Source organism: Chiloscyllium plagiosum, unplaced genomic scaffold, assembly GCF_037043375.1.
Source record: "Chiloscyllium plagiosum isolate Xiang-an unplaced genomic scaffold, Cpla_swu_hap1 HiC_scaffold_14, whole genome shotgun sequence".
NCBI lineage: Eukaryota > Metazoa > Chordata > Chondrichthyes > Orectolobiformes > Hemiscylliidae > Chiloscyllium > Chiloscyllium plagiosum.
In genome coordinates, this window is record NW_028270152.1 from 43,742,243 (window position 1) to 43,768,090 (window position 25,848).

A 25,848-nucleotide genomic window follows, 5' to 3' on the forward strand; every position below is an offset into this window, starting at 1 on the left:
TGCAGAAATATGGTTGTTGGGTGTAGCAGAGATGCTCCATGACTCATTGACTCAGCTTTAGGTTACCAATCATTCTCCAAATAAAATTTCACACAGTCACTAAAGCTGATTAACTGCGGTTATAGGGACAAAAAGGAAACCCCAAGGGACGTCAAAACGAGCGAATGGTTATACAATATCACTATACACAGTGGCCTGACATGGGGGTACCAGAATATGCTCTTCCTGTACTCACCTTCGTGAGAAAGTCATCTGCAGCTCAGATACCAGACATGGGACCAGTAGTGGTACATTGCAGGTATGTGTAAATATTAACTTCTCCTTAAAGATTTGAGGGATGTCTCCATAGACATGACTCAACATCTAATTCAACTTATTGCATTAAGTTAATTTTCATGTTACAGGATTATCTTAGCGAGGTTGCAACAATGACATGCAGACATTTCTGCATAGTTTCTGCACACTTATCATGCAATCCAGGCATCATTGAATGAAAATATACAAGGGATTGTAGAATTTAAAATCTGTGTGAGTTATGCCTGTAATAATTTACCTTTGAGTTTCCATAATGTTTTAGGCTGAGCTCAAACATCAATTCAGTTGAAGCAGTGATTCTCACAAAAGTGGCTATGCCCAGTGGTTGGCTTGGCGAGTTTCCACCAATTGTATCTGATCAGGGTGTGCATCATATTGTGTCCAAGAATTGTGGGAGCCCAATGGCACTCATCATTTGATATTGTCTAATCAACCTGTTCAGAGATGTTATTACACACCTCTGGAGCAGATAGGGCTTGAACCTAAACCTGTATAGATCAAACCATTGCACCATAAGAGCCGTCAAAAGCAATTAGATTTGAGTATTTCTAATCGTCTTGTTCTGAAGCACTTCTTGAGCATGTGGCACTTCAAGCTGGACCTGCTAGCGTCGAAGTAGAGATGTTACCACTGCACTACAAAAGACCCTAAACGCAACAACCTGCTCAAGATATTTTTTAATTCATCTGTTCAAGTGTGTTATGACACACTTCTCTGGGTAGGTCGAACATTAGTGAGGTATCCTGGCTCAGAGGTAGAGACACTGCCACTGCACCACAACAGCCCTAAACCCATGGTTTTGGATATTTTCTATCAACTTAGTCAAAAATGTTATGACACACCTCTGGAGCAGTTGGGACTTTACCCTCGGCCTCCTAGTCCTGAGGTAGAATCACTACCACTGTGTTACAAGAGGTCCCCCCAACCATGGTTGTTTTAATGCACCATAGATAACATACAGCTACAGTGATCAGCAATCATTTAAAACCTCAATCAGGCCATTTTGTCAAACTAATGCTGCAAATAATTTAGATCGCTTAAACCTCACTTTAAATTTGTTAAAATTCACTCAGTTGGTCTTCCCTCAGTTAATAGGACTTGTGTTTTGCAGGAAATTGAAACCACTCAATGGTCTGTTTCATCGATTGCAGCAGTTGCTTGAATAAAGTTTCAGTTAATGTTAATTTAGTTCTGTAATCATGAGACGTCATTGTAATTGATTAGTGACTAGAACAATCAAAAGTGTCACTTAAGTGCACAAATTGATGGGAGATTTTACATCCAGCCACAATGCAAATGACTTTGAGTGGACATTTTGGCAGGATTTTGCCTCAGCAAGATCAGTTCAGCCTCTAGTGCAGTTCAGGTGTATTTTCCCCAATTGCTGTACTAGCAGGATCCCCATTCCATTGTGTATAATAAAGACAGCACAAAAGAAAGTAGAAGGGGGTAGTGCAGATGGTTGCTGAACATACTGAGCCATTGAATAATGATTGGTTTAGTTTTCCCTTTTTCTGAGTTGCTGATTTTGTTGACCTAATTTTGTGGAAGTAAGAATTTAACATAAATGGGATGGTGGGGCAGGTAAAGTCCAGGAGTACTGGAGGCCCGGTTATCACTTGGGGATTCTCCCTTGTTACACAAGACTAGCTCAAAAGTAATATTGGTGTCCATTCACAAGACTCTTTTCCCTGGGATGGGGGAGTCCAGAACTAGAGGGCATAGGTTTAGAGTGACAGGGGAAAGATATAAAAGAAACCTAAGGGGCAACTTTTTCACGCAGAGGGTGATACGTGTATGGAATGAGCTGCCAGAGGACGTGGTGGAGGCTGGTACAATTGCAACATTTAAAAGGCATTTGGTTGGGTATATGAATGGGAAGGGTTTGGAGGGATATGGGCCAGGTGCTGGCAGGTGGGACTAGATTGGGTTGGGATATCTGGTTGGCATGGATGAGTTGGACTGAAGGGTCTGTTTCCGTGTTGAACATCTCAATGACTCTATGACTGGAATGACATACAGAAAGTGGAAGAGGAGAGGGAAAGGTGAAGCACAACATACCCTAAAATAAATAGCCATTAAGTAATTTGGCCACATAGCTGGGTGAGTGTTCATCAATTTGGACTAAATGTAATGCTCCCAAAGCCAAGATAGCTTTTTTTGTCAATAATTATACTTTCATAACAAATTAAATATTTTGTATTGAATCACTTTTTAATGAATAAAGCGAACAGTCATTATTTAATGAAGTGTTCCCATAGAATTAACAAAAAATCTCTTCAAGCATGCATCGTAATTTAATCAACATAATATCATTTGATCTTGTAGATAGATTTTGTTTTTAAATGGTTCTTACTGCACTTGTTATCATACCCTTGTTCTCTTTATTCCCTACCTAGCGCTGGTGTTGGCAGAACTGGAACATACATTGTGCTTGATAGCATGCTGAAACAAATAAAAGATAAAAGCACAGTTAATGTCCTTGGCTTTCTCAAACACATCAGGACTCAGAGGAACTACCTTGTCCAGACAGAGGTAAATACCAATTATACATAGCATGGAACGTATGACAATATCAAGCTAAAATTGGGTAGAGTTACCAAGGTAACATTTGACACAGTTTACAGTAGTGGTTTGCACCTCCAGGGCCTGTTCAGAAAATGGATCTCATACTTAGATTCAAAGCTTGACATTTGACTGATATTTTTAGCAGAATTCTAAATTCTCTTGTGTGGGTTGTTAGAGAAATTATTTATATTTGACTTATGAAGCATATTGTCAATATGGTGCTTCGCTAGTTTCACAAACTCAGAATAGGTGGAACACTTTCGTTATATATACAGCAGTGATAAAAATAAATCATTCTCCTATACTCCTGGCTCCTATGTTTCTGTCATAGTGCATATGGAATTAAAAGCTAGGATGAGCTGGAGAAAGTGGGACAACCATATATTTGAGCCAAAATATAGATGTAATCCCCTTTATGCTTCTGTAAGTTATCCTGAAACATTTTTCTGTGAGGAAGACATTATATCAATGCAAGATATTGTGCTGGCTTTATGAAGTATCCTAAAAGGAGACCAAGCCATTAAACTTGAATTCAAGCCCCTTGAGGATTATGTTAGCAAATTTGTTTGCCATCTCTTTTGATTTGAAGAAATAAACTTTGATTGTCCTTAATTCTCAGTTCATCAAGTTTCAATTCAGCTGTCTATCTGAAGCTGTCCAAATGACTTTGTGGACTAACTGTCGCATGTAGGTTATGATTTATCAACCTTACGTCTTGTCCAATTCACACTGCATTTTAGTGGTCAGTTAGCTCAAGTGGCTGGATTGCTGGTTTGCACTGCAAAGAGACACCAACAACATAAGTTCAATTCCCATGTCGACAGAGGTTACCATAAAGGACTCAAGGAGAGTCACCCTCCCACTCACCTGAGGTTAGGTGTCTATAATAAGAGAGCAGGTCTGGCAAAACTATGGCGACTTTATCTTCACATGTTACAATTCCCGGAATTGCTTACAAATTTCAGTCTCCATGACAAATCCTTGATGGTTGTACTTCAAAGTTGTTTTGCATCTGTAAGAAAATCTAATAGATGCAACACTTTTTCCCATTGACTGGTAGATTCTTTGGGATTGCTAGATTATTTATTCATTGGATAGTCTGTTCTATATTGACCAGGGTGCTGGATGACATTAAACTTAACGTGTTATTTTTCTGTGGTAGTGATATGTCCCTTCAAGACAACAATTCTAATTATGTTAAGTAAATCTTGAGCAAAGTCTGTTCATATTTTAATTGCTGCATGGACCAGGAAGTTTAGAGACAGGAACGTGCCTGTAAGTTCCAGTGTGGAGGTTAAAAGTAGCTAGGCAATAAGCAACAGATTATTGAGACACTTTTGCATCGGTAAACAAGTCTGACATTAGCAGTAGCATTTGCATGCACAAAACCCCTTTGTGAAAATGATCTCCCATAATGTTGCTCAAGGTGAGTTGACAGTTGTCCTGCTGGAGTGTGGTGATGAAAACTCATTAACAGAAAGAACTTTGAGAAATTAAAATAAGTATTTACCATTGGTTGATGAAAACTGAATAGAATTTTGAATAGAATTAGAAGTTTATGTGCATTATATATGTTTTAGGGTCCAAATAATAGGCACAAAACTAACCAGTTTAGCTGCAGAATGGCCTGCCCACATTTGCAAAAGTATTGATCTTGCCATGACATTTCTAGACAGTTGAGAATTCCTGAATATATAAAGAAGGTGCCTCGTATGTTGAGGCCTGCTTTTGGAACTGTGTCTGCAATGAGTAATGCGGACAGTGGAGTTTACCCAACTCAGCAATATATAGGAGCTAACAACCAAATGAAAGTGTGGAAAGATGTTTTAAAAAATACTAGAGTCGCTACAGCCCTCCCCTTCCTCAGCCAGCTCCAAGACTCCTTTAGGGGCTTACTTGAAAGTTACTACCAATTGAAGCAGACAACCTTAAATTGAGGTCTTCACATGGAAACCTATCTGTGGGGGCATAAACAACGTTGTCAGCACGTGCCAGCTATACTAATAGGAGCCAGGAACCAAATTAAAGAGGAAAAATGGATCTAGATTAATTTCTGCCCATGATTTTATTTATTAACAACTGCTTTAAATAATAATGAAAAACAAGAGGAAAGTATGGCAGTTAGAGCCATAGAGTCATACAACTCAGAAATAGATCCTTTGGTCCAAACAGTCCGTGCGAACATAATCCCAAACTAAACTAGTGCCACTGGCCTTCTCCTGGCCCATATCCCTTCAAACCTTTCCTAGTCATGTATTTATCCAAATGTCTTTTAAATGTAGTAATCATGCCTACAACCAGTACTTCCTCAGGAAGTTCATTCCACATGTGAACCACCATCTGCGTAAAATAATTGCCCCTCATGTCTTTCTTACATTCTCTCCTTTCACTTTAAAAATGTGTCCCCCAGTCTTGAAATCCCCCACCGTAGGAAAAAGATACCTACCATTAACACTATTCATACCTCTCATGATTTTATTAACTTCCATAAGGTCATCTCTCAACCTCCTACTCTTCAGTGATAGAAGTCCCAGCTTACCCAGCCTTTCCTTATCACTCAATTCTTCTATACCTGGTAAATCCCCATAAATGTCTTCTGAACCTGCTCCAGCTTAATAATATCCTTCCTATAACTGAACAACTAGAAATGGACACAGTATTCCAGAAGAGGCCTCACCAATGTTCTGTACAATCTCAACGTGACTTCCAAACTCCTATGCTCAAAGAATCGAACAATGAAGGCAAGCATGCCAAACACCTTTTTAACCACTCTGTCCATATGTGACACAAACTCTAAAGGATTATGTACCAGAACCTTTAGGTCTCTGTTCTACAACACTATCCAAGGCCCTACCATTGAAAATCTAAAATGAAATCAGAAAATGCTGAGAATATTCAGTAGGCTGGATAGCATTTGTGCAGGGAAAAACAGAATTAATGTCATCAACTCTTTTTATCACAATTCCAAAAGATAAATAATGACAGTTGATCATCTCATGTATTATACTGTGCATGCATGACAATAAGAGCACAAATAAACAGTCTGGTTTTTTTTTGTTCTGTCCTGCCTTTAAGGAACAGTATATTTTCATCCATGAAGCCTTGCGGGAAGCAATACACGGGAAGGAGACAGAAGTACCTGCCACTCAGCTGCATAGTTATGTCAACAACATTTTAATTCCAGGAATATCTGGGAAGATGAGGCTAGAGAAACAGTTTAAGGTTGGTTACTGGACCTGGAATCATTGTTCCATTCTATGCTTTGAGATAGTACGCTAGTCATTATTTTCATCAGCTCACACTTTATTTCAGAACAGGCATTTTATTAAAAGTTTTGCATAGTTTAGGGTAGCAAAATAAACTTTTGATGGTCCCAATGCTGTTGACAATATTTTTGCAAAGCTACTTAGAGGATACTCTTATTAGAAAGTTTCTAGACTAGCTTCTTTTGGTTGTATATGTAGAATATCTTCTTTAATCGGAAGTCCTTGGTCTTCAAAGACATTTTACACAGTCACATGACTAAATTGAATTACTTTATTTTCAAGACTGTGTTACCATTCTGGTGCAATATGTTGGTATCTACTGCTGATAGTAAATGCTTACAGTGAGCTCAAAAAAGATGTATAGGATTATTTGGAATTCCTCTGTATAGGTTAATGGTGACAGCATTTACTCTTTTTCTGTTTTAAAGTGAACAATAACTATAGTATATTGTTGATTTTAAGTCCATCTCTTTTCAAACCAAACTATATGTGCAGACTCTAAAGTGAATTGATGGTAGAATTTCCAAGTTACTGATCCACAATAAGAAGATTTTGTATTTGTTGCATTTCATGGTGTATTTAGCTCCTTGCTATAGTTCTGACCTTACTTTATATAATCATTATGTTGAGATCAATCTGAAATTCATTCAGCTTTTTGAGTCGTGAGAGCATTAAGAACCGGTTCAATTTTGCACCTTGACAGTGGCTCAGGTCTTTCTTGAGATTCATTATTTATAGATTTACTCCATTAAAACAAAACATAGCTCTGCTTACATTCTGAATTTAGAAATTAAAATGTAAAAAACAGTCTTGCCTCTTGACCCAAGGGAGCAATAAGGCTACATTGTACATCATTCAGTCTTGAGTTGCTTGACCAATAGTGAAATATCTGTACTGTTTCTACTTAGTGTCCTCTTTAGAAGCAATGTGTGTAAATCTAGACATTTCAGCCATCACATTTGATGCTCATTATTCATAAAACTAACAAGAATCTACAGTACCTTGTCATGTTCTTACATAACTAAGCTAACAGTTCATTTTTACTGGATTATGTTCTGCAGTATGTCCAAACAACATGCAGTTCAATGTTACAGTACTGTGTACTCATGCTAATGAGGCAGAAACATGCAATAGATTCCTCAGAGTCTATCCAAAAGGATTAAGCCTGCAGCTACAGGAATTGTAGACCAAGTGTCAGATGCAAAAATTGTGAGATGTGACATTCCCAGCCTCCCACCTCAATTTCTTCTTCAGTTTCTTGGGATGCACTTGAATGGAGAGTTATAAATACTGTGATTGCTGGAAATCTGAAACAGACAACAAAAATCTGGAGAAATTCATCTGGCAGCATTGGTGGAGAGAGAAACAGTTAATATTCTGAGTCCAACATAGTTCTTCTTTAGAACGGAAAGGTTTCGGAATTGTTTTTATACACTTTTGACATAGGCAGAAGACCAATGCAAAAGTCAATGGGTTTGTTAGTGATAGAAAATATAAGAAGAGATTTAAAATGGGTTTAAATTAATGTCCAAAAGGGAGAGAATGGATCCGCTCTACAGAGCAAAATTAACAAGAGATGGTTGTTGGGTCGGAGATGGAGGGGGAAATGGGGAGAGAATGTTCACAAATGGAAAACAGGCATAATCCTGTCAGTTTATGAAGTTGTGGAATACAAGATTAAGAGCTCGAGGCTAAATGGAAGATGGAGAGTTGCTTAGAAAAATCTAATACTGAGGCTTGCTCCAGGCTCCTCTGCACATTTCTGCATCAGCAAGGATTTTGCAGCCACTTGAAGAAAAGCAAATAGAGACAGTTTTCAGGCTGCCAATCTGCTAGTCAACAGGTTTAAAATTGTGGATTTTTTTTCCCACTACAACCCCACCATTTTATTGAGAGGTTTCAAGAGTTTCACTACTTGCACAGTTGGTAACCACAATTATGTCTCAGAATATCGAATTAGTTACCAGTAGTAATGCACAAATTCTGTTTTTATTAATAATGTGCAGAGAAAGGTTCCTGATATACTGTTCAATTAGAATAGAGATATCACAAAAATATCCTCTTATGTACATTATTCATTTGGGCTAACTGAATACCCCTCGATTGTGCTAATGTTTCTAGAACAAAAGAATATAAGAAATAGAAGCATCAGTAAGCCATTCAGTTCCTCAAGCCTGCTCTGCCATCCAACAAGATCATGATCAACCTAACCCAGGCCTCAACTCCTCTTTCGTGTCATCTCAGCATAGCCGTTAATTCACATACTCATCAAAAATCGATTGACTTCCTTTCAATACTTTGTGTTATAACTTCCACAAATCTCTTAGGCAGAAATTCTTTAACTGCAATTGGAAAACCTCTGGTCCTGAATGATAAATGGAAAGTCAGTCTAAGTAAGCAACACTTCGTTCCAATTGTACTGGACATGTTTTCAATTTTGTTTACATGTTATTCATCTTTAACATTGGCCTGAAACAGATCTATTGAAAGTCTTTTCTACCAACAAAACATCAAAATTAAACATGTTAGTGCTATTTTAAAGGTACTGATATCTAAGACACTATCTACAAACCTCTTTAATCTGACCTACCTATGATACTTCGTACTTTCTTGCACCTTTTTGTTTACACATCAAGGCAACTTCATTACCTTCAAGGTATTTAAAATTTTTGGCACTTAGCAGTTATAGTAATGAACAAATTTTTTGCTTTAAACAGAGGCTTTGTGTGATCAAGTTTCTATGTTTTTGCCTCGGATCAGTACTAAGTAAAGAAGTACCTTTTTCACAAGTCTTTTGCTAACTTTTTATGTTCATTTGGACAGGTGCACTGTGTCAGTTATATTAAAAAGCATCACTTAAATTACTTATGGATGCTTTCCTTCAAAAATTGTTAGTCTCTCAGGAAGAGATGAGGTCCAGGAAGACATTTGTTTGCATAATGGTGCTTCCAGCAGCACTACACAGGCTATATGGGTTTTCCATTGGCAGTCACCACTGCAGGTCACTACCTACATCTCATTCTTTAATGGCATTAATGAAAAACACGGCCTGATCACATAGGTAGTGGCCCCTATGGAGCTGACTGCCCCCATGGAATTATCTCAAGTCTGTTAACAGTGCCATGTAAATAAACTGCTCACCCAGCATTTCTCTTAAAAGGTGGCTAGCCTAGCTTTTTGTCCTAAGGATTGAAATCCGTCACATGAATTTACTGTTCATTTATATTGGATTTCTGTTGATCTCTCACCAGAAGTAGACAAGGCTTGATAATTTCATTGCAAATCCAGTTTCATTACTTGGGAATATTGAACAATTGACTACAGCAGCACTTAAACAATTCTGGTGGAAAGATTACTTCTAAGTCTGTTAGAATATAGAGTGTAGAATTTTTTCTAGCATTAAATATTTATCATTTTAGGACAGAAATAATATTCTAGAGCATCTTTTCCAAACACTAAAGTTGTTACTGGGAATGAACAAACACAGCCTCTTACAGCTGGCTGCGACAGGCCACTGCAAGAATCTGCAACCTTGCTCCTGTTTAGCGACACAGAACAAACACATGTGGGAGACAAGATGGCTAGCATGTCTGCCCTCTCCAAATGTCAATGGTGTTCTGCCCCCACCTTCCACTGAGCCTTATGACTCACCCACAATGTGCCATTGGAGTCATTCAGGTCTAAAAGTTCTGAATTCCATCATTAACACTTATCACTGTTGGGGTGTGTCAATGTGCACATGCACAATTGCATCAGTGAGAAATGACGTCTGTACCAGACACTGCCTGGATATTCTCATGTTAACTTCAATGTCTATTTCTCATTTGTGTTATATTGCAATATACAGGTATTCTTAGAATATTGTAAATTTTAACAATTCTTAATTTTTGAGAAATCTGCTATTGAGTTCTATAAGTGTTGATTCTCTCTACTGATTCTCCAATGAACTCTTTTTTTTTACAGCTGGTAACTCAATGTAATGCAAAATTTATAGAGTGCTTCAGTGCCCAGAAAGAATGTAATAAAGAGAAGAACAGAAACTCCTCAGTTGTGCCATGTAAGATAACTTCTGTTTTAGTGAATACAACAATGAACTCACATTGCTTATGCATTGCTTATGCTAAATATTGGCATATAACCATGCTGAAAAAGTCAATTTTAGATGGCAGAATTGGTGGCTACAAGTTTAATTTTATTGTACATTACCTTGGCCAGAATTTCAGGGAATGACAGTGGTCCTGTCCACCAGTTAGAAAGTCGGGTGGGGGAATGTTACCCCACTTGGCCAGTTATGGGAGCCCCAGCCAGTTGTGCATGCTGCAGGCAATGAACAGCCTGCATTTGGGTTTCCCATCTCTTGAGGAATGAAAATCCCCTCCCAAGGCTTTCCTGTATGGGCCAGAGAGTGCTGTAATCCTGAACCTCTCAGCTGATTTCTTTGCCCTCTTGCACACACCTCCCAGCATGGTTTCTGGGAGCTAATAAAATTATATCCTTTTTACATGTTACTTTACTTTCTCAGCAGATCATGTAAGCATGTATTTATTTTTAACAATCTGTTTCCATCAAAAATGTTGTGATCGTATTCTATCTTTCAGCTGAACGAGCTCGAGTAGGCCTTGCACCATTACCTGGAACAAAAGGAACTGACTACATTAATGCCTCCTACATAATGGTAAGTTATGAGCACTAATAATGGTATTACTGAGGTACGTTAATAAAAATTGAAAGCTGCAATCTAAGTATAATCTTGAAAGTAAAAGTATTAAATGTACACACGTGTTGGTTATTTTTCTCTGAAGAGCTGTACCTGATGTTAATTGTAGTATAATGGAATATGGAAATAATGATAATGGCACTGATTATGTTACTTTGACATCAGAAGAGAACAGAGTTAAGCAGAGGAGAGACAAACGTAAAAGGAGACATAGACACTACATGAGAGAGCTGAATTTAGTAACTTATAATTACAAAAACGTAAATAACCCTTTTAAACAATCTACACATTATGAGCACACTGCGCCATATACATATCAATTGAGTCATAGAGTCGTACAGCACAGAAACAGACCCTTTGGTCCAACCAGTCCATGCCAAAAATAACCCCAATCTAAACTCGTCCCACGTGCCTGCTCCTGGCCCACATCCCTCTAAATCCTTCCTATTCATGTATCTATCCAAATGTCTTTTAAACATTGTAATTGAACCCACTACATCCACCAGTCTTTAAAAAAACCTGTCCGAGTCTTAGTCAATTCTTGGGGTCTCTTCTGGCACTGTGGTGTAGCCCTGTCTCTAGATCCAGAAGGTCTTCACCTATCCCCACTTCACCACCCTGCCCTGTTACCCCCAATATCTGCAGTTCCCCTTATACCCACCCCCAGACCTGAAGACCTCCTGATGCTGCCTGACTTGCTGTGTTCTTCCAGCCTCCTGTTTGTCCTGTTTGTCCATCTCTGGATCCAGAAGGCCTAGGTTCAAGTTCCACCTACTGAATGGGTTTGCGATATCACATCAAGCAGTTTGATTAAAATACATAAAAACGTAGACAAAGAACACCACTGTGAGAAAGCTTTGCTTTAAAATTGGAATGAACTATGGACAGTAGATGCTAAGTACAATAGTAAAGGGCACAGTCTCTGAGAGTGTACATGTAGCTGAAACTTTATTGCTGGAACAGCACAGCAGGTCAGACAGCATCTAGGGAAAAGGAGATTCGACGTTTCGGGCACATGCCTGTACATGTAGTCAACCAACATCCAGAGATGCACAGAAGTGTTATCAAACCGTAATACATTTTGCTTGTGTGGGTTAGGTGGATGTGCTGTTCCAGCAATAAAGTTTCAACTTAGGTGGATTGGCCATACTGTATTCCCCTGTAGTGTCCAGGAATGTGCAGAGCAGGTAGATTAGCCATGGTAAATGTGGGGTTAGGGCTCAGTATTAGGTCTGGGTGGGATAATCTTCAGAGGGTCGATGCAGACTCAATGGGCTGAATGACTTCTATCTGCATGTAGGGTTTCCATGATCTGTGATTCTATATATTCACAAATTGATCTCCCAGTAATCCAGCCACTTTATGTTTAGATATTAAGTTGAACTGTAGAAGCTTTGTTGTAAATAAGAAATGATCATGACTTTGTGCACTTGACTTTGTTCTGTCTCAGAATGTGGTAACTCTCACTCCAAGTGAAGAGTTTGTCAGTTTAAATGCAACTCCAAAGAGTTGAGTTAATAATCTAGATTGATACTTCAGTATAGTGCTGAGTGATACTGCACTGTTGGAGATGCTGCCTCTGGAATATAACATTAAGCCATCAGTAAGACAGATAGATTTAAAACAAAATAACACTCTTGCATAAAGAGCAAAGGTGTTTTCCTAATTCCCTGGCTAACCTTTCCTTGAAAATTATTAGTTCATGGGATATATTGTCATGGCAAGTACTTGTTGTCCATCTTTAATTGTCCTTGAGAAGCTGGTGATGAGCTACCTTCCTAAACCATTGCAGTCTATGTGGTGAAAGTATTCCCACATGCTGGTAAGTAGGGAGTTCCAGGATTTTAACACAATGACAAAGAAAAAATGGCAATACATATGCATATAGAATTGGTGTGTGACTTTTAAAGGAGCATAGAAATGATGTACTTGTCCTCTTAGTTTGTCAGAATTGTGGGTTTTGCAGTTGCGGTTGAAGAAGCCTTTGTGCATTGCTGTATATCTGACGAAAGCTAAAGAGGAGGTAGCTGATATCCTAACAATCTTTCAATTCTCCTTGAGCATGGGAGTGCTGCTGGAGTACTGAAGGATTGCAAATATTACACCTGTTTTCAAATAAGAAGAGTGGTTTAAACCTGGTAACTACCATAGATTAGTCAAATATCAATGATGGAAAAACAATTTGAGACAAGGAACAAAATTAATTCTCACTTGGGAAGCTTACATTAAGTAAGGTCAATGACAAGGATTTTTCAAGGCATATCATGATGATATAATAAGATTAAGTTCTGAGATAAAATAACAGATGGTTCATGAATGTAATGGAGTAAATCAGAAGTATTTTGGAAGGTGTTTAAAAGGACTTTATTGAAAATAAAAGCAGATGGTATTAATCAGACAATGGTAACTTGGGTGCACAATGATTAAAGGATAGAGGCAGTGTTTATGGTGATGGATGTTTTTCTGATTGGAGAAAAGTATTCTGTTTTAAGAGGGGTAGTAGAAAGAACAGAGTGATCTGGGGAATACATTTTCAAATCCTCGTTAGCATGGCAATTTTTAAAAAATGCATTATGGGATTTGGGCATTGCTTGCTGGGCCTGCATTTATTGTCCCTCCCTAGTTTCCTTTGAGGAGATAGTGGTGAGTTGCCTTCTTGAACTTCTTGGTAAAGTTACTCCACAATGGTAGTAAATCGGGAGTCCCAGTGACACGAAAGGAATGGTGACAGATTCTTATGTCTGGATGGTCAGTCATTTTATCGGTTAGATAGTTATCTGGAAAGTTTGGAAAGCGATGTGTGAGATGCCTTGGTCAGGCATCAAATAAAGCATGTGACATTTATGTCAACAAATAGGGGCATTGAATTAAAACAACAAGCCATGGTTATGGTTCACAAATCACCAATTAGGCTTTAGCTGGATTATTTTGTATGATAAAACAAACTATAGATGCTGGAAATCTGAAACAAAACTAGAAATTGCTTGAGAAACTCAGAAGATCTGGCAGCATTTCTCCTCAGAGTTTCTCAAGCAATTTCTGTTTTCATTTTGTATAATGCTGGGGACCATCATTTAAGAAAAAATTCAAGGCCTCAGAGGGGTTACAGAGAAGAATTATCTGAAGAAGAGCATTACTATGGAGAAATTGGAAACTGAAATGTATTTCTCCTCAAAATAAATATGGTTAGGAGAAAACTTATCAATAGAGATATGCAAGACTATGGAGGGTTTTAACAGAACAAGGATGAAACTGTTACCTTTAGCAAATGTGTTGGGAACCAGAAGTGGTAGGTTTAAAATAATCAGCAAATCAATACAATGGGGAAATGAAAATACATTTTTTCATTACATCTGTAATGTCTGGAATGCACTGCATGAAACAGTGGTGGCAGCAGATTCCATAGGAATTTTCTAAAGGCATTGGACATGCACTTGAAGAGGACTAATTTGCAAGGTTACGGAGAAAAAGATGGGATTAACTGGACAGCTCCTTTTCAGAGCTGGCAAAGTACAACAGGCCAAATGGCTTGCATCTGAAGTATAAGATTCTATTATTATTTGATTTATCCCTCAATCAATATGATTGAAATACTTTTAGGGAATTTACCTCAGTTTGTACGATTTGGCTGAGTGCCAAGTGGTTGCTGCATTTTTATCATCGCACTAGTGACTGTAATTCAAAAGTATTTAATTGGTCATGAAATGCTCAATGATGTCTTGAAAACATGAAAGAATTTACAAACTTGCTGGTTCTTTTCTTTGTATATATAATTTCCTTTCACAGACTCAGTTTTTACTCTGTACATTGATTATTAACTTATAAAAAGGGATTTGATAGGCTCTTGAAAAGGAGAAATCTGCAGAGCTCTGGGGCAAAAATAAGAAAGTGTGACTATTTAGCTCTTACAAAAAGCCAGCAAAGGCATTCTAGGTTGAATGACCTCTTCCATGTATACAGTATACAAATGTTGTCTGGGCATTGTGATTTTCTTAATGTTAGAGCAAAAATAATTATTAGAAAATGTTAAATAGAACCGAGAGATGCTCTGATTTCTCAGAAGAGCTTGGAGGAATGTGCCATGTTTAATTTTCTCATTTTTCACTGTGCTACTAATCATCACATAGACAACACTGATTAAAGTGTTTTCTTAATTTTTACAGGGCTATTACAGAAGTAATGAATTTATTATTACCCAGCACCCCTTGCCTCACACCACAAAGGACTTTTGGCGAATGATTTGGGACCATAATGCACAGATTATTGTCATGTTACCAGATAACCACGGACTAGTGAGTATCCAAAATTTGTTATAATCTAATTATGTCAGCTATTTTATTTATGTTGAAATTTGTATTCTGAATGTTTTATTTTAAAATAATAATCAGGTATGGCTGATTCACTTTGAAAATGCTGTTTGTAATAGATTTTGATATAAGAAGTATCTAGTAACTTCAGGTATCTGAATTTTTCACTTCGTAAAAAAAAAGAATATTCAAATCTTACAGTTTGTGCCTCTTTGTGTGGCTGACGTTATTCTAATTCTTATCAGAATGCATAGTTTAGTTTTTATTGGTGATGCTCAACTCTCTTTTAAAATCAGAACATACTTTGTAGTGATAAACTCAAATCAGCTATTGGCGTCTTCACCATTCTTAGTAAAGGTGAACGCAAAAGGAATAAACTATGTACCTATTTTGTGACTCACTAATCTGAGCCATAATCTGTCAACATTTAGAAAAATATCAGTATTATCAATCTTTAAATTCTGTAGCCAAATATATTCAGATTATTGAAGTATTATTCTAAAGAAAATACATTTTTGTTTCACTGTTACAGATAGTATTCTCAGCAATGACTACACAACCCATTTATTTTACAATGCAAATAAAGCCAGGTGCACCAAATAGCTAAGAGGATAAATGTGGTGATGAGCAATTGCATTAAAAAAACAACTTTAAGGAAAAAAATTGAAGTGTAAATTTAATTGTCAACAAATAGTGTAGGAACTAAAATTCACAATTGCTTTTTATGAGATCACTGATTCTCCACGCTATTTCCCTCTTCTGTGGTACTCGCTGTTCTGATTAGCACTTGCCCACTTAAGAGCTAAGCAGAGTGAATTTCTGTCACTGTCTGATCAAATTGTCAGTGCTCCTCTACCTGACTGATTTGCCATGTCATTTATTATGTTTACCTTTAACAGTGTTTAATGATGGAGCACAAAACTTTGAAAAATATTATTGCTGGATCATTTGTTTTTGCTCTGAAGAAAACTCAGCACTGGCAGATTACTAAGTATCACTGCATTCTGAACAAAACTATTTAATCCTGTTAAATAGGGTGACTCTTGCTTGAATCAACATCAGAAATATTTCCTCAGTGTTACAGAGGCACTTCCTGCATTAGCTGTGAATGAGCATTAGGACCCTTGCTAATTAAGAGCCTAAGCCATATTTTAAGACACTTTTCCATTGGACTGCAATTGATGAGACTCAAGGGACTGAATGGCATGCCCATATTTCAATCAATTTCGAGCCCAATATCAATAAAAGGTTAGCATAACAAATAAAGTAATCTAAGAAAGCATGTGCATTTATAGGAATGGAAACAGTGTATTTATGGAATGTTATATTTACCTTATAAATGTTATATTATATAAATATCTCTTACTGTAAACATGAAGAGCAGACTTATTGCAACAAGAAGTACTTCAACTATAATGCTTGACTTGTACTATTTATAATCACAAATTGAACTTGACCTTTTCTTAACATAGACTGTCTTCTTTTCTTTTATAAATCTGACTTGCCATTTCATGCTTTATACTTGCTATGCTTGATTAAACAACTGTCAAATCTTCACTTATTTAGAGGCAAAGTTCATTCTTAATATTATTCATGAAGTTAATGGCCATCTCAATCCTAAACAAGGCAATTACTCACTAGCTGAGTCTCAGAATAGCAGCCAAAAAGATGTCAGACTTAAAAGTAACAGTCAATGCTGCTGGCGCGTAAACTTCTTATTCTAACTTTCTGAAGTGTCCTCTTGAGTGTTGGGGACCAGATTTTGCAATGGCTTTCTGATGTACTTGGGCAAAAGAAAATGAACCAGAGAATTTTTATGCGGATTTTGTCATGCAATAATACTGAAGGTATTTTGAAGGATTAAAACCTGATGTTGATAAGTGGTATAAATGCCTGGTTTGAAAAAGTCTTGGGATTGAAGTTTCCTATTTTTAGGCAAAATGTTTTTTTTCAAGTGAGATTCATCGTTCTGGTCTGCCAACACTGGCAAAGTGGCAGCAGACATAAGGCTCCTCCTCATGCCACATGCAGAAGAGGTCACAGATTTGGCCCAAGAAAAGCATGACTACTTGTGTGAGTTGGGGAAAGTTCCATGAACTTAGCCAACTTAATTTTATTGTCTGTGCATCACTGTTCCCCCATTCTCTTCAGTCTATCTCATTCTTAACCTGCACAAGATTCTACTCCTCTTACATAACAAATTGCTCCTCTGAGGCAGGCACTAACAGCACATATCAAACCCCTGCTAAGAAAAGACCAGTGTTAGAGACATTAATCTTCATCCCTACCTCGAAGGAGGAAACCGCATACTCCTCAGAGGAGTTACTGGCAAGGCTTTCACCTGCACCCTCCACTAGTTCAAAGATTTTGTCTGTGGTGCTCTCTCTAGACTTAATTTGAGAGCACAATGTGGTGAACAAATCGCTGTCATGGCTCTGCACCTGTAGAAACCAGAGGGAAGAAATACCCCAGATCCCTGACATTGTGTCTCTGATACAAAGATAGGTAGAGGTACAGGTAGCATTGAGGGGCCAGGGAAGCTGCAGAAGGATTTGGACAGGTTAGGAGAGTGGACAAAGAAATGGCAGATAGACTACAACATGGGGAAGTGTGAGGTCATGCACCTTAGTAGGAAGAATAGAGGCGTAGGCTATTTTCTAAATGGGGAGAAAGTTCAGAAGTCTGAAGTGCAAAGAGTCTTGGGAGTTCTAGTCCAGGATTCTCTCAAGGTAAAATTGCAGGTTGAGTCAGTAGTTAGGAAGGCAAATGCAACGATGGCATTTATTTTAAGAGGACCTGAATATAAAAGCAGGGATGTATGTCTAAGGCTCTAGTCAGACCACATTTGGAGTATTCTGCGCAGTTTTGGACCCCATATCTCAGGAAGAATGTACTGCCCCGGAGTGTCTTCAGAGGAGACTCACAAGAATGGTCCCAGGAATGAAAAGCTTAACATGAGAAACGTTTGAGGACTCTTGGTTTATACTCGATGGAATTTAGAAGAATGTGGGGGGATCTAATTGAAGCATACAGAATATTGAATGGCCTGGACACAGGGAAGATGTTGGGAAGATGTTTCCATTGGTAGGAGAGATTAGGAGCTGAGGGCATAGCCTTACAGTAAAGGGAAGACCTTTTAGAACAGAGATAAGGAGAAACTTCTTCAGCTAGAGAGTGATGGATCATTGAGTATATTTAAGACTGAGATAGATAGTTTCTTATGTATCAAGGGGATCAAGGATTACGGGGAGAAATGGGAGAATGGGGTTGAGAAACTCATCAGAAATGATTGAATGGTGATGCAGACTCAATGGGCTGAATGGCCCAATTTCTGCTCCTATGTCTTATGGTCTTATTCAGAGAGCAGTTTTGAAGATCAGGCAACTGCATAACCCCAGGCAGTGGTCAGTCCCATAGACCAGGCCATTAATGACCTTATCAAAATAAATCTTGGTGTGGAGGGCAGTGATGTGGCATATATTGGTTATTACATACTAAAAATAGAGCATGGTACAAAAGGTAATGACATACAGTCACTGTATCAAATGTCAAGATCACCTAAGTTATAGAATAATAACCATCGAATCAAAACATAAGCAATAAAAAACCCAAGAGACAAAAAATAAGTAACTCATCTTTACAAACACAAAACGTGTTGAAGGAAAATGTTAGTCATAAAAAAAAATTAGTGAAGTATCTTTCTTAAAACTCACAGAAACAACCATTCAAGTGCATCCAGAATAATCTATTTTTATCCCACTTAAGTCACACATGATATCCCAAACCCGCACCCCGTACCCTTCAATTAAAATGACCAATTCTACCCCTGAAGCTGGAAAAATCATAGATTTCCCAGAGTGCAGAAAGTGGCCATTCAGCCCATTAAATCTGCACCAACCCACCAAAGAACATCCCACCCTGTCCCCATAAACCCACATTTACCATGGCTGATCCACCTCGCCTGCAGTCTACAGGGCAATTTAACATGGCCAATCCACCTAACCCATATGTCTTTGAACTGTGGGAGGAAACCCACACAGACATAGGAGAACATGCATACTCCACACACAGTCAGTCAAGACTGGAATTTAACTCAGGTCCCTGATGCTGTGAAGCAGTAGTGTTAACAACTGAGCCACTGTATCACCCAAGGTCTCTTACTGGGATTCACAGCAAAACACCATTTCCCTTTCTGGCTTATTGCCACTCTTATCCACTCACCACTATTCCTGAATTTCACAGTGCAACAACAAAAAAACTGTCTACATTCTCTCTCTCTCTCTCTCTGATGAGATATCATCTGTTCTCTACGCTCCGAGGTGGCTAGAGTTCAGACAACATTATCATTCCCAGCCTCCTGTATCCAGCTTCCTGCACTGAGCTGGCATTCTCATTCCAAGCTCATCCAATCTGAGATGAAATCACCACCAAAAATTAAATATACTTAAACAGGACTATAAATTTGATGAGTCAAGACACATGCTTCATTTCCATGTCATCTGACTTTTCATTCTGGAATTCATTAAACAGCAGGCGAGAGATTAAATACTTAAAATGACAGATGATAGAGCATCCTTGAAAGAAAACAACAGAGAGAAAAAAAAAATTTCTTGATTTTGCAAAATGGGACATAGCTATCTTGCAGAGTTTTCTTTCTTTGCCGGTTTTATTGGTTGAAGATTGGGACCGACTATTAACCAGGTGAACCAAATTTAATTTCAGTTCCATCAGATCAGAAAAAGATGGTTTGTATAAGTTTCCCAACTCGTGCAAATGAAAATTGAGAATTCAAAGACTGGTTTCTGGAGTTTGAGATATGAACTTCTTCAAAGGTCAGAGCCAGAAGATGACATTTGGCACACTTGCCTTGTTTGTCATAACATTGAGTAGAGGAGTTGGGATGTTATGTTGTAGCTGGACAGGATATTGGTGAGGCCACTTTTGGAATACTGCATACAATCCTAGTTGACCTTCTAGTGGAAGAATGTTATTAAACTTGAGAGGGTGCAGAAAAGATTTACACGGATGTTGCCGGGACTGGAGAGTTTGAGCTATAGAGAGAGGCTGGATAGGCTAGGGCTTTTTTTCCCTGGAGCATCAAAAGCTGAGGGTTACTTCATAGAGGCTTATAAAATCATGAGGTGCATGGATAGCCAAGGTCTTTTCCATAGGGCGGTGGAGTCCAAAAGTATGTGATGAAGCTGCTGCTTTAACCAGGATATGGTGTCCTTGGGTTTTTTTTAAGAGACGTCATAAATGACACAGATTCTGAAAAGTCAGAAGTGTAGGGCTTTAGGGCTAAGTTGATAATAGGGCTAAGCCTTCATGCAGAAGGCTTTCAAGTTTAAAAAAACACTTGTACAATGAAAGGGGCCACTTCTCCCAGCTCAACTTTTCTCTGGTTTGGTTTGGTTTTAGCAGGTAGTGTGAACAAAGGCAGCAGGACCCAAAGAAGCAGGTCCAGGCTGGTACTGTCTCCATCTGACTTCTATCTTGTAAGAACTTGTGTTTGATTTTACCTTTTGTGCCAAGAGGTGTTTATGGGAAATGTTGCAAATATTTGGAACAGCATCATGAAGTTGGGATGATCTGTTGAGTTTTCGAAGAGGTTAAATTATTCGGTATTCTGTTTTCTGTTGCTTGTGTTTCATTCACTAATCTTGTAAATAAATTCTGTTTTGTTTAAAACTAAGTGGTTTGACCAGCTGATTCTCTCCCTGAATATCCACTTACACCTGCCTAAAACAACGAGCAAAGTTAGGGTCTAAGCTACCTTCTTGAAATGTTTTGAGGGGGTCTGGCCTGGTCCATAACAACTAGAAGGCATAGGTTCACGGTGAGAGAGGAAAGATATAAAAAGTATCTGAGGGGTAACCTTTTCACACAAAGGTTGGTGCATGTTTGGAACGGGCTGCCAGAGGAAATGGTGGAGGTGGCTACAATTACAGCATTTAAAAGTCACCTGGATGGGTACATGAATATTAAGGGTTTAGAGAGATATGGGCCAAATGATGGGAAATGGGACAAGGTCAGATCAACCTGATAGAGTATATGATCTGGCAATTGTTCTAAGAAAGGAGAGGTACAGGGCAGTTAACACACTGTTGACTGATTTACAGGCCATGAAATGAAGCAATATTTTTGTCATATTTAAATTCTACCATCCATACTGACAAGTGTCTCACAATGTTGCAGCATCTGTGTTTCTGCAAAAGGGTGATAATTGCGGATTTACTCGCAAGATCATCCATACTGGTCCTAACGTTGGCTTGTGCACAAATAAATAGTGATGGGACCCGGCCTCTGCACAGTTATTTCACAAAGCGACTCATCTGATTATTTATGGGGCATGTGTGTGGTGGTTGCTATGTTTTCCAATTTTAATAGCAATCACTTGACTTAAACATGATGCTCTTTAAAACATTGTAATATTAAAGTAATATTACTATGATATATTGTTGTGGGAAGATTCCACATAAAGGCCAAGCACGTCTTACAGTCAGAAGAGAAAGGACTCACTCTGGTGGTCACCAAGACATGTTTCCAAAGAATTCCCAACTGGGAATTCTAAATGGTACCTGCAGAGAAGACAAGAGAAACGGATAAATATTTATCCACTGAATTACTGTGAATTAATTGTTCTAGCCTGTTACAGCCCCAGCTGTACTGTAGTGTTCCACAAATCAATAACATGAATTTCAAGTTCAAGGCTAACAGGAATAGCACGAGCCTCAATAAGTACACGGTTGTAGTAAAATCTCATTTTGTTTTAAACAGAAATGAGTTGGGGCAGTTTTTCTATTTTGCTATTTACCTCTGTCTGTGAAGATGGCTGGAGATAATGTTCCACCTCAGTTTGATTGTCTATTTGTCTATCAACAATAGATCTCAGAAACTGGAGGATGAATTCCAAAGATGATTGGGATACAGATGAAGTATGGCCCAAGGAAGAACTAATTAGTTTTGGGGAACATTCAGATCCAATTCCTAGATTTTTTAAAAAATCTATTAACATTAGGAGATAGAGCAAATTGACTTTTGGTTTTGAACATTGTATGTTGTTTTATTTAGAATTATTGATTGTTTTGGAATGTTGTGGATTATTGTGGCTGCTGTGATTCAATTTGTTACAAGTATCAAAATATCCTCAGTAACATAGAAACTCAGCAATTTTTTCACATTTGTAGTTAGGGTATCAACCAGGTAGGGAAAAGCCTCAAGTAATCTGGATAATTGTAATAGCATTGAATTACCAGAATATGTCAGTTGTACACAGTACTGTTTATTGTTTTTTTTTTGTTAGGACTATCATCAGAAAACAATAAGCATTTGCAGGAAAAGGTGTCTCATTTACTTCCATGGGATACTCTGATTCAAAGACTTTGTAGCTCATTCAGATTAATCAGGAGGAATAAGCAGTTTGACTGCTACATTTGATAAGAACTTCATAACCTGATACCTTCCCAGGACCTTTCTATTCCCTGTGACCTTTTTAATACTCAATCAAATCTCTTGATTTATATTTTGTTTCATGTGGTCTTGATTCAATGCCTCAGTGTTTGTCGAATTATCTCCACAATCTCAGCATGATGAAAGCCCATATGCCTGCATGTAAAGAAATCAAATGTGCAGAAGAAAATGGAACTAATTGCAGTACCTTACAGCATGGTAGGGTGATCACATATCACAGACAGCCATTTCAGATTTTGTTCACAGACCAAACTGTAGGGACTGTATTTTACAATCATCTGGATTATTTACATGAACCAGCCAAATCAGGATGTTTGTCAAGTTGCAATCAGTATTTCATCAATTAATGCATGATTCGTTTCACAATGTGGAAGGGGTTTCAGCTGAGGTATTCATTACCATAACATTTATATTTTTACTTATATTTCTGAACTTGGCATTGACCAATTTTGCTCCATTGTCAGTCAGAAACTTTGATCTTGCAACAAATAAAATCCTGTGCCATTCTTCCTTGATCTTATCTATAACAGCCATACTGGAGTGACTGTATTCCTGTACAAAGACCAAATCTGAACATCAGATCTACAAAATGCAGACTGAAAATGTTTGTCTTTGAACCATTCCTTTATATTCATTGCAAGTATCTAATTCATGCCAATGGAAGACTTATAATAGGATGTGATAGAATTTCTGATACAGATTTTAAAGTTCTGTCTAATCTCTTAGAGTCAGAGAGTCATAGAGGTGTACAGCATGGAAACAGATCCTTCAGTCCAACTTGTCCACGCCGAGCAGATATCTGAACCCAATCTAGTCCCACCTGCCAGCACCCGGCCCATATCCCTCCAAACCCTTCCTATTCATATACTCATCCAAATGCTTCTTAAATGTTGCAATTGTACCAGCCTCCACTACATCCTCTGGCAGCTCATTCCATACACGTACCACCATCTGCGTGAAAAAGTTGCCCCTTAGATCTCTTTTATATCTTTCCCCTCTCACCCTAAACCTATGCCCTCTAGTTCTGAACTCCCTGACCCAGGGAAAAGACTTTGTCTATTTATCCTATCCATGCCCCTCATAATTTTGTAAACCTCTATAAGGTCACCCCTCAGCCTCTGACGCTCCAGGGAAAACAGCCCCAGTCTGTTCAGCCTCTCCCTGTAGCTCAGATCCTCCAACCCTGGCAACATCCTTATAAATCTTTTCTGAACCCTTTCAAGTTTCACAACATCTTTCCGATAATAAGGAGACTCGAATTGCACGCAATATTCCAACAGTGGCCTAACCAGCTGCAACATGACCTCCCAACTCTGACCAATAAAGGAAAGCATACCAAATGCCTCCTTCACTATCTTATCTACCTGCGACTCCACTTTCAAGGAGCTACGAACCTGCACTCCAAGGTCTCTTTGTTCAGCAACACTCCCTAGGACCTTACCATTAAATGTACAAGTCTTGCTAAGATTTGCTTTCCCAAAATGCAGCACCTCGCATTTATCTGAATTAAACTCCATCTGCCACTTCTCAGCCCATTGGCCCATCTGGTCCAGATCCTGTTGTAATCTGAGGTAACCCTCTTTGCTGTCCACTACACCTCCAATTTTGGTGTCATCTGCAAACTTACTAACTGTACCTCTTATGCTCACATCCAAATCATTTATGTAAATGACAAAAAGTAGAGGGCCCAGCACCGATCTTTGTGGCACTCCACTGGTCACAGGTCTCCAGCCTGAAAAACAACCCTCCACCACCACCCTCTGTCTTCTACCTTTGAGCCAGCTCTGTATCCAAATGGCTAGTTCTCCCTGTATTCCGTGAGATCTAACCTTGCTAATCAGTCTCCCATGGGGAACCTTGCCGAGCGCCTTACTGAAGTCCATATAGATCACATCCACTGCTCAGCCCTCATCAATCTCCTTTGTTACTTCTTCAAAAAACTCTATCAAGTTTGTGAGACATGATTTCCCACGCACAAAGCCATGTTGACTCTCCCAAATCAGTCCTTGCCTTTCCAAATACATGTACATCCTGTCCCTCAGGATTCCTTCCTACAACTTGCCCACCACCGAGGTCAGGCTCACCAGTCTATAGTTCCCTAGCTTGTCTTTACCGCCCTTCTTAAACAGTGGCACCACGTTTGCCAACTTCCAGTCTTCTGGCACCTCACCTGTGACTATTGATGATACAAATATCTCAGCAAGAGGCCCAGCAATCACTTCTGTAGCTTCCCACAGAGTTCTCGGGTACACCTGATCAGGTCCTGGGGATTTATCCACCTTTAACTGTTTCAAGATATCCAGCACTTCCTCCTCTGTAATCTGGACATTTTGCAAGATGTCATCATCTATTTCCCTACAGTCTATCAGTCTATATCTTCCATATCCTTTTCCACAGTGAATACTGATGCAAAATATTCATTTAGTATCTTCCCCATTTTCTGTGGTTCCACACACAAGCCGCCTTGCTGATCTTTGAGGGGCCCTACTCTCTCCCTAGTTACCCTTTTGTCCTTAATATATTTGTAAAAACCCTTTGGATTCTCCTTAATTCTATTTGCCAAAGCTATCTCATGTCCCCGTTTTGCCCTCCTGATTTTCCTCTTAAGTATACTCTTCCTTTCTTTATACTCTTCTAAGGATTTACCAATCTATCCTGTCTATACCTGACATATGCTTCCTTCTTTTTCTTAACCAAACCCTCAATTTCTTTAGTCATCCAGCGTTCCCTATACCTACCAGCCTTCCCTTTCACCCTGACAGGAATATATTTTCTCTGAATTCTTGTTATCTCATTTCTGAAGACTTCCCATTTTCCAGCCGTCCCTTTACCTGCGAACATCTGCCTCCAATCACCTTTCAAAAGTTCTTGCCTAATACCGTCAAAATTGGCTTTTCTCCAATTTAGAAATTCTCTTCTGTTAACTTCCTACATATTTCATCAACTGCATCCTTATTCATTCTCACTTTGGCCATGGAGCAGCATCACAATTAAAGCTTGACCCTGTCATAAAATCATATAGCATGGAAACTGACCCTTCTGTCAAACTTGTCCATGGCAGCCAAGTTTCCCATACTAAATCATAGGCCTGTGTTTGGCCTATATCCCTCAAAACCTTTCCTATTCTTGTAAGTGTCCGAATGTCTTTCAAATGTTGTATCTGTACCTGCATCTACCACTTCCTCTGGAACTTCATTCCATGTAT

General features: G+C 38.6%; 1 protein-coding gene across 3 annotated transcripts in view; it reads left to right on the top strand.

Annotated features, from left to right (window-relative positions):
• Positions 1–25,848, top strand: part of ca16b (carbonic anhydrase XVI b) — a 720,903-nt gene that overhangs the window by 681,223 nt on the left and 13,832 nt on the right. For all 3 annotated transcript variants that reach the window (XM_087994366.1, XM_087994367.1, XM_087994368.1), the window contains 6 exons: positions 126–298; positions 2,715–2,850; positions 5,959–6,105; positions 10,113–10,206; positions 10,748–10,824; positions 15,030–15,158. In XM_087994366.1, coding sequence (XP_087850492.1) covers positions 126–298; positions 2,715–2,850; positions 5,959–6,105; positions 10,113–10,206; positions 10,748–10,824; positions 15,030–15,158 — 756 coding nt within the window. The remainder of the gene's footprint in view (positions 1–125; positions 299–2,714; positions 2,851–5,958; positions 6,106–10,112; positions 10,207–10,747; positions 10,825–15,029; positions 15,159–25,848) is intronic.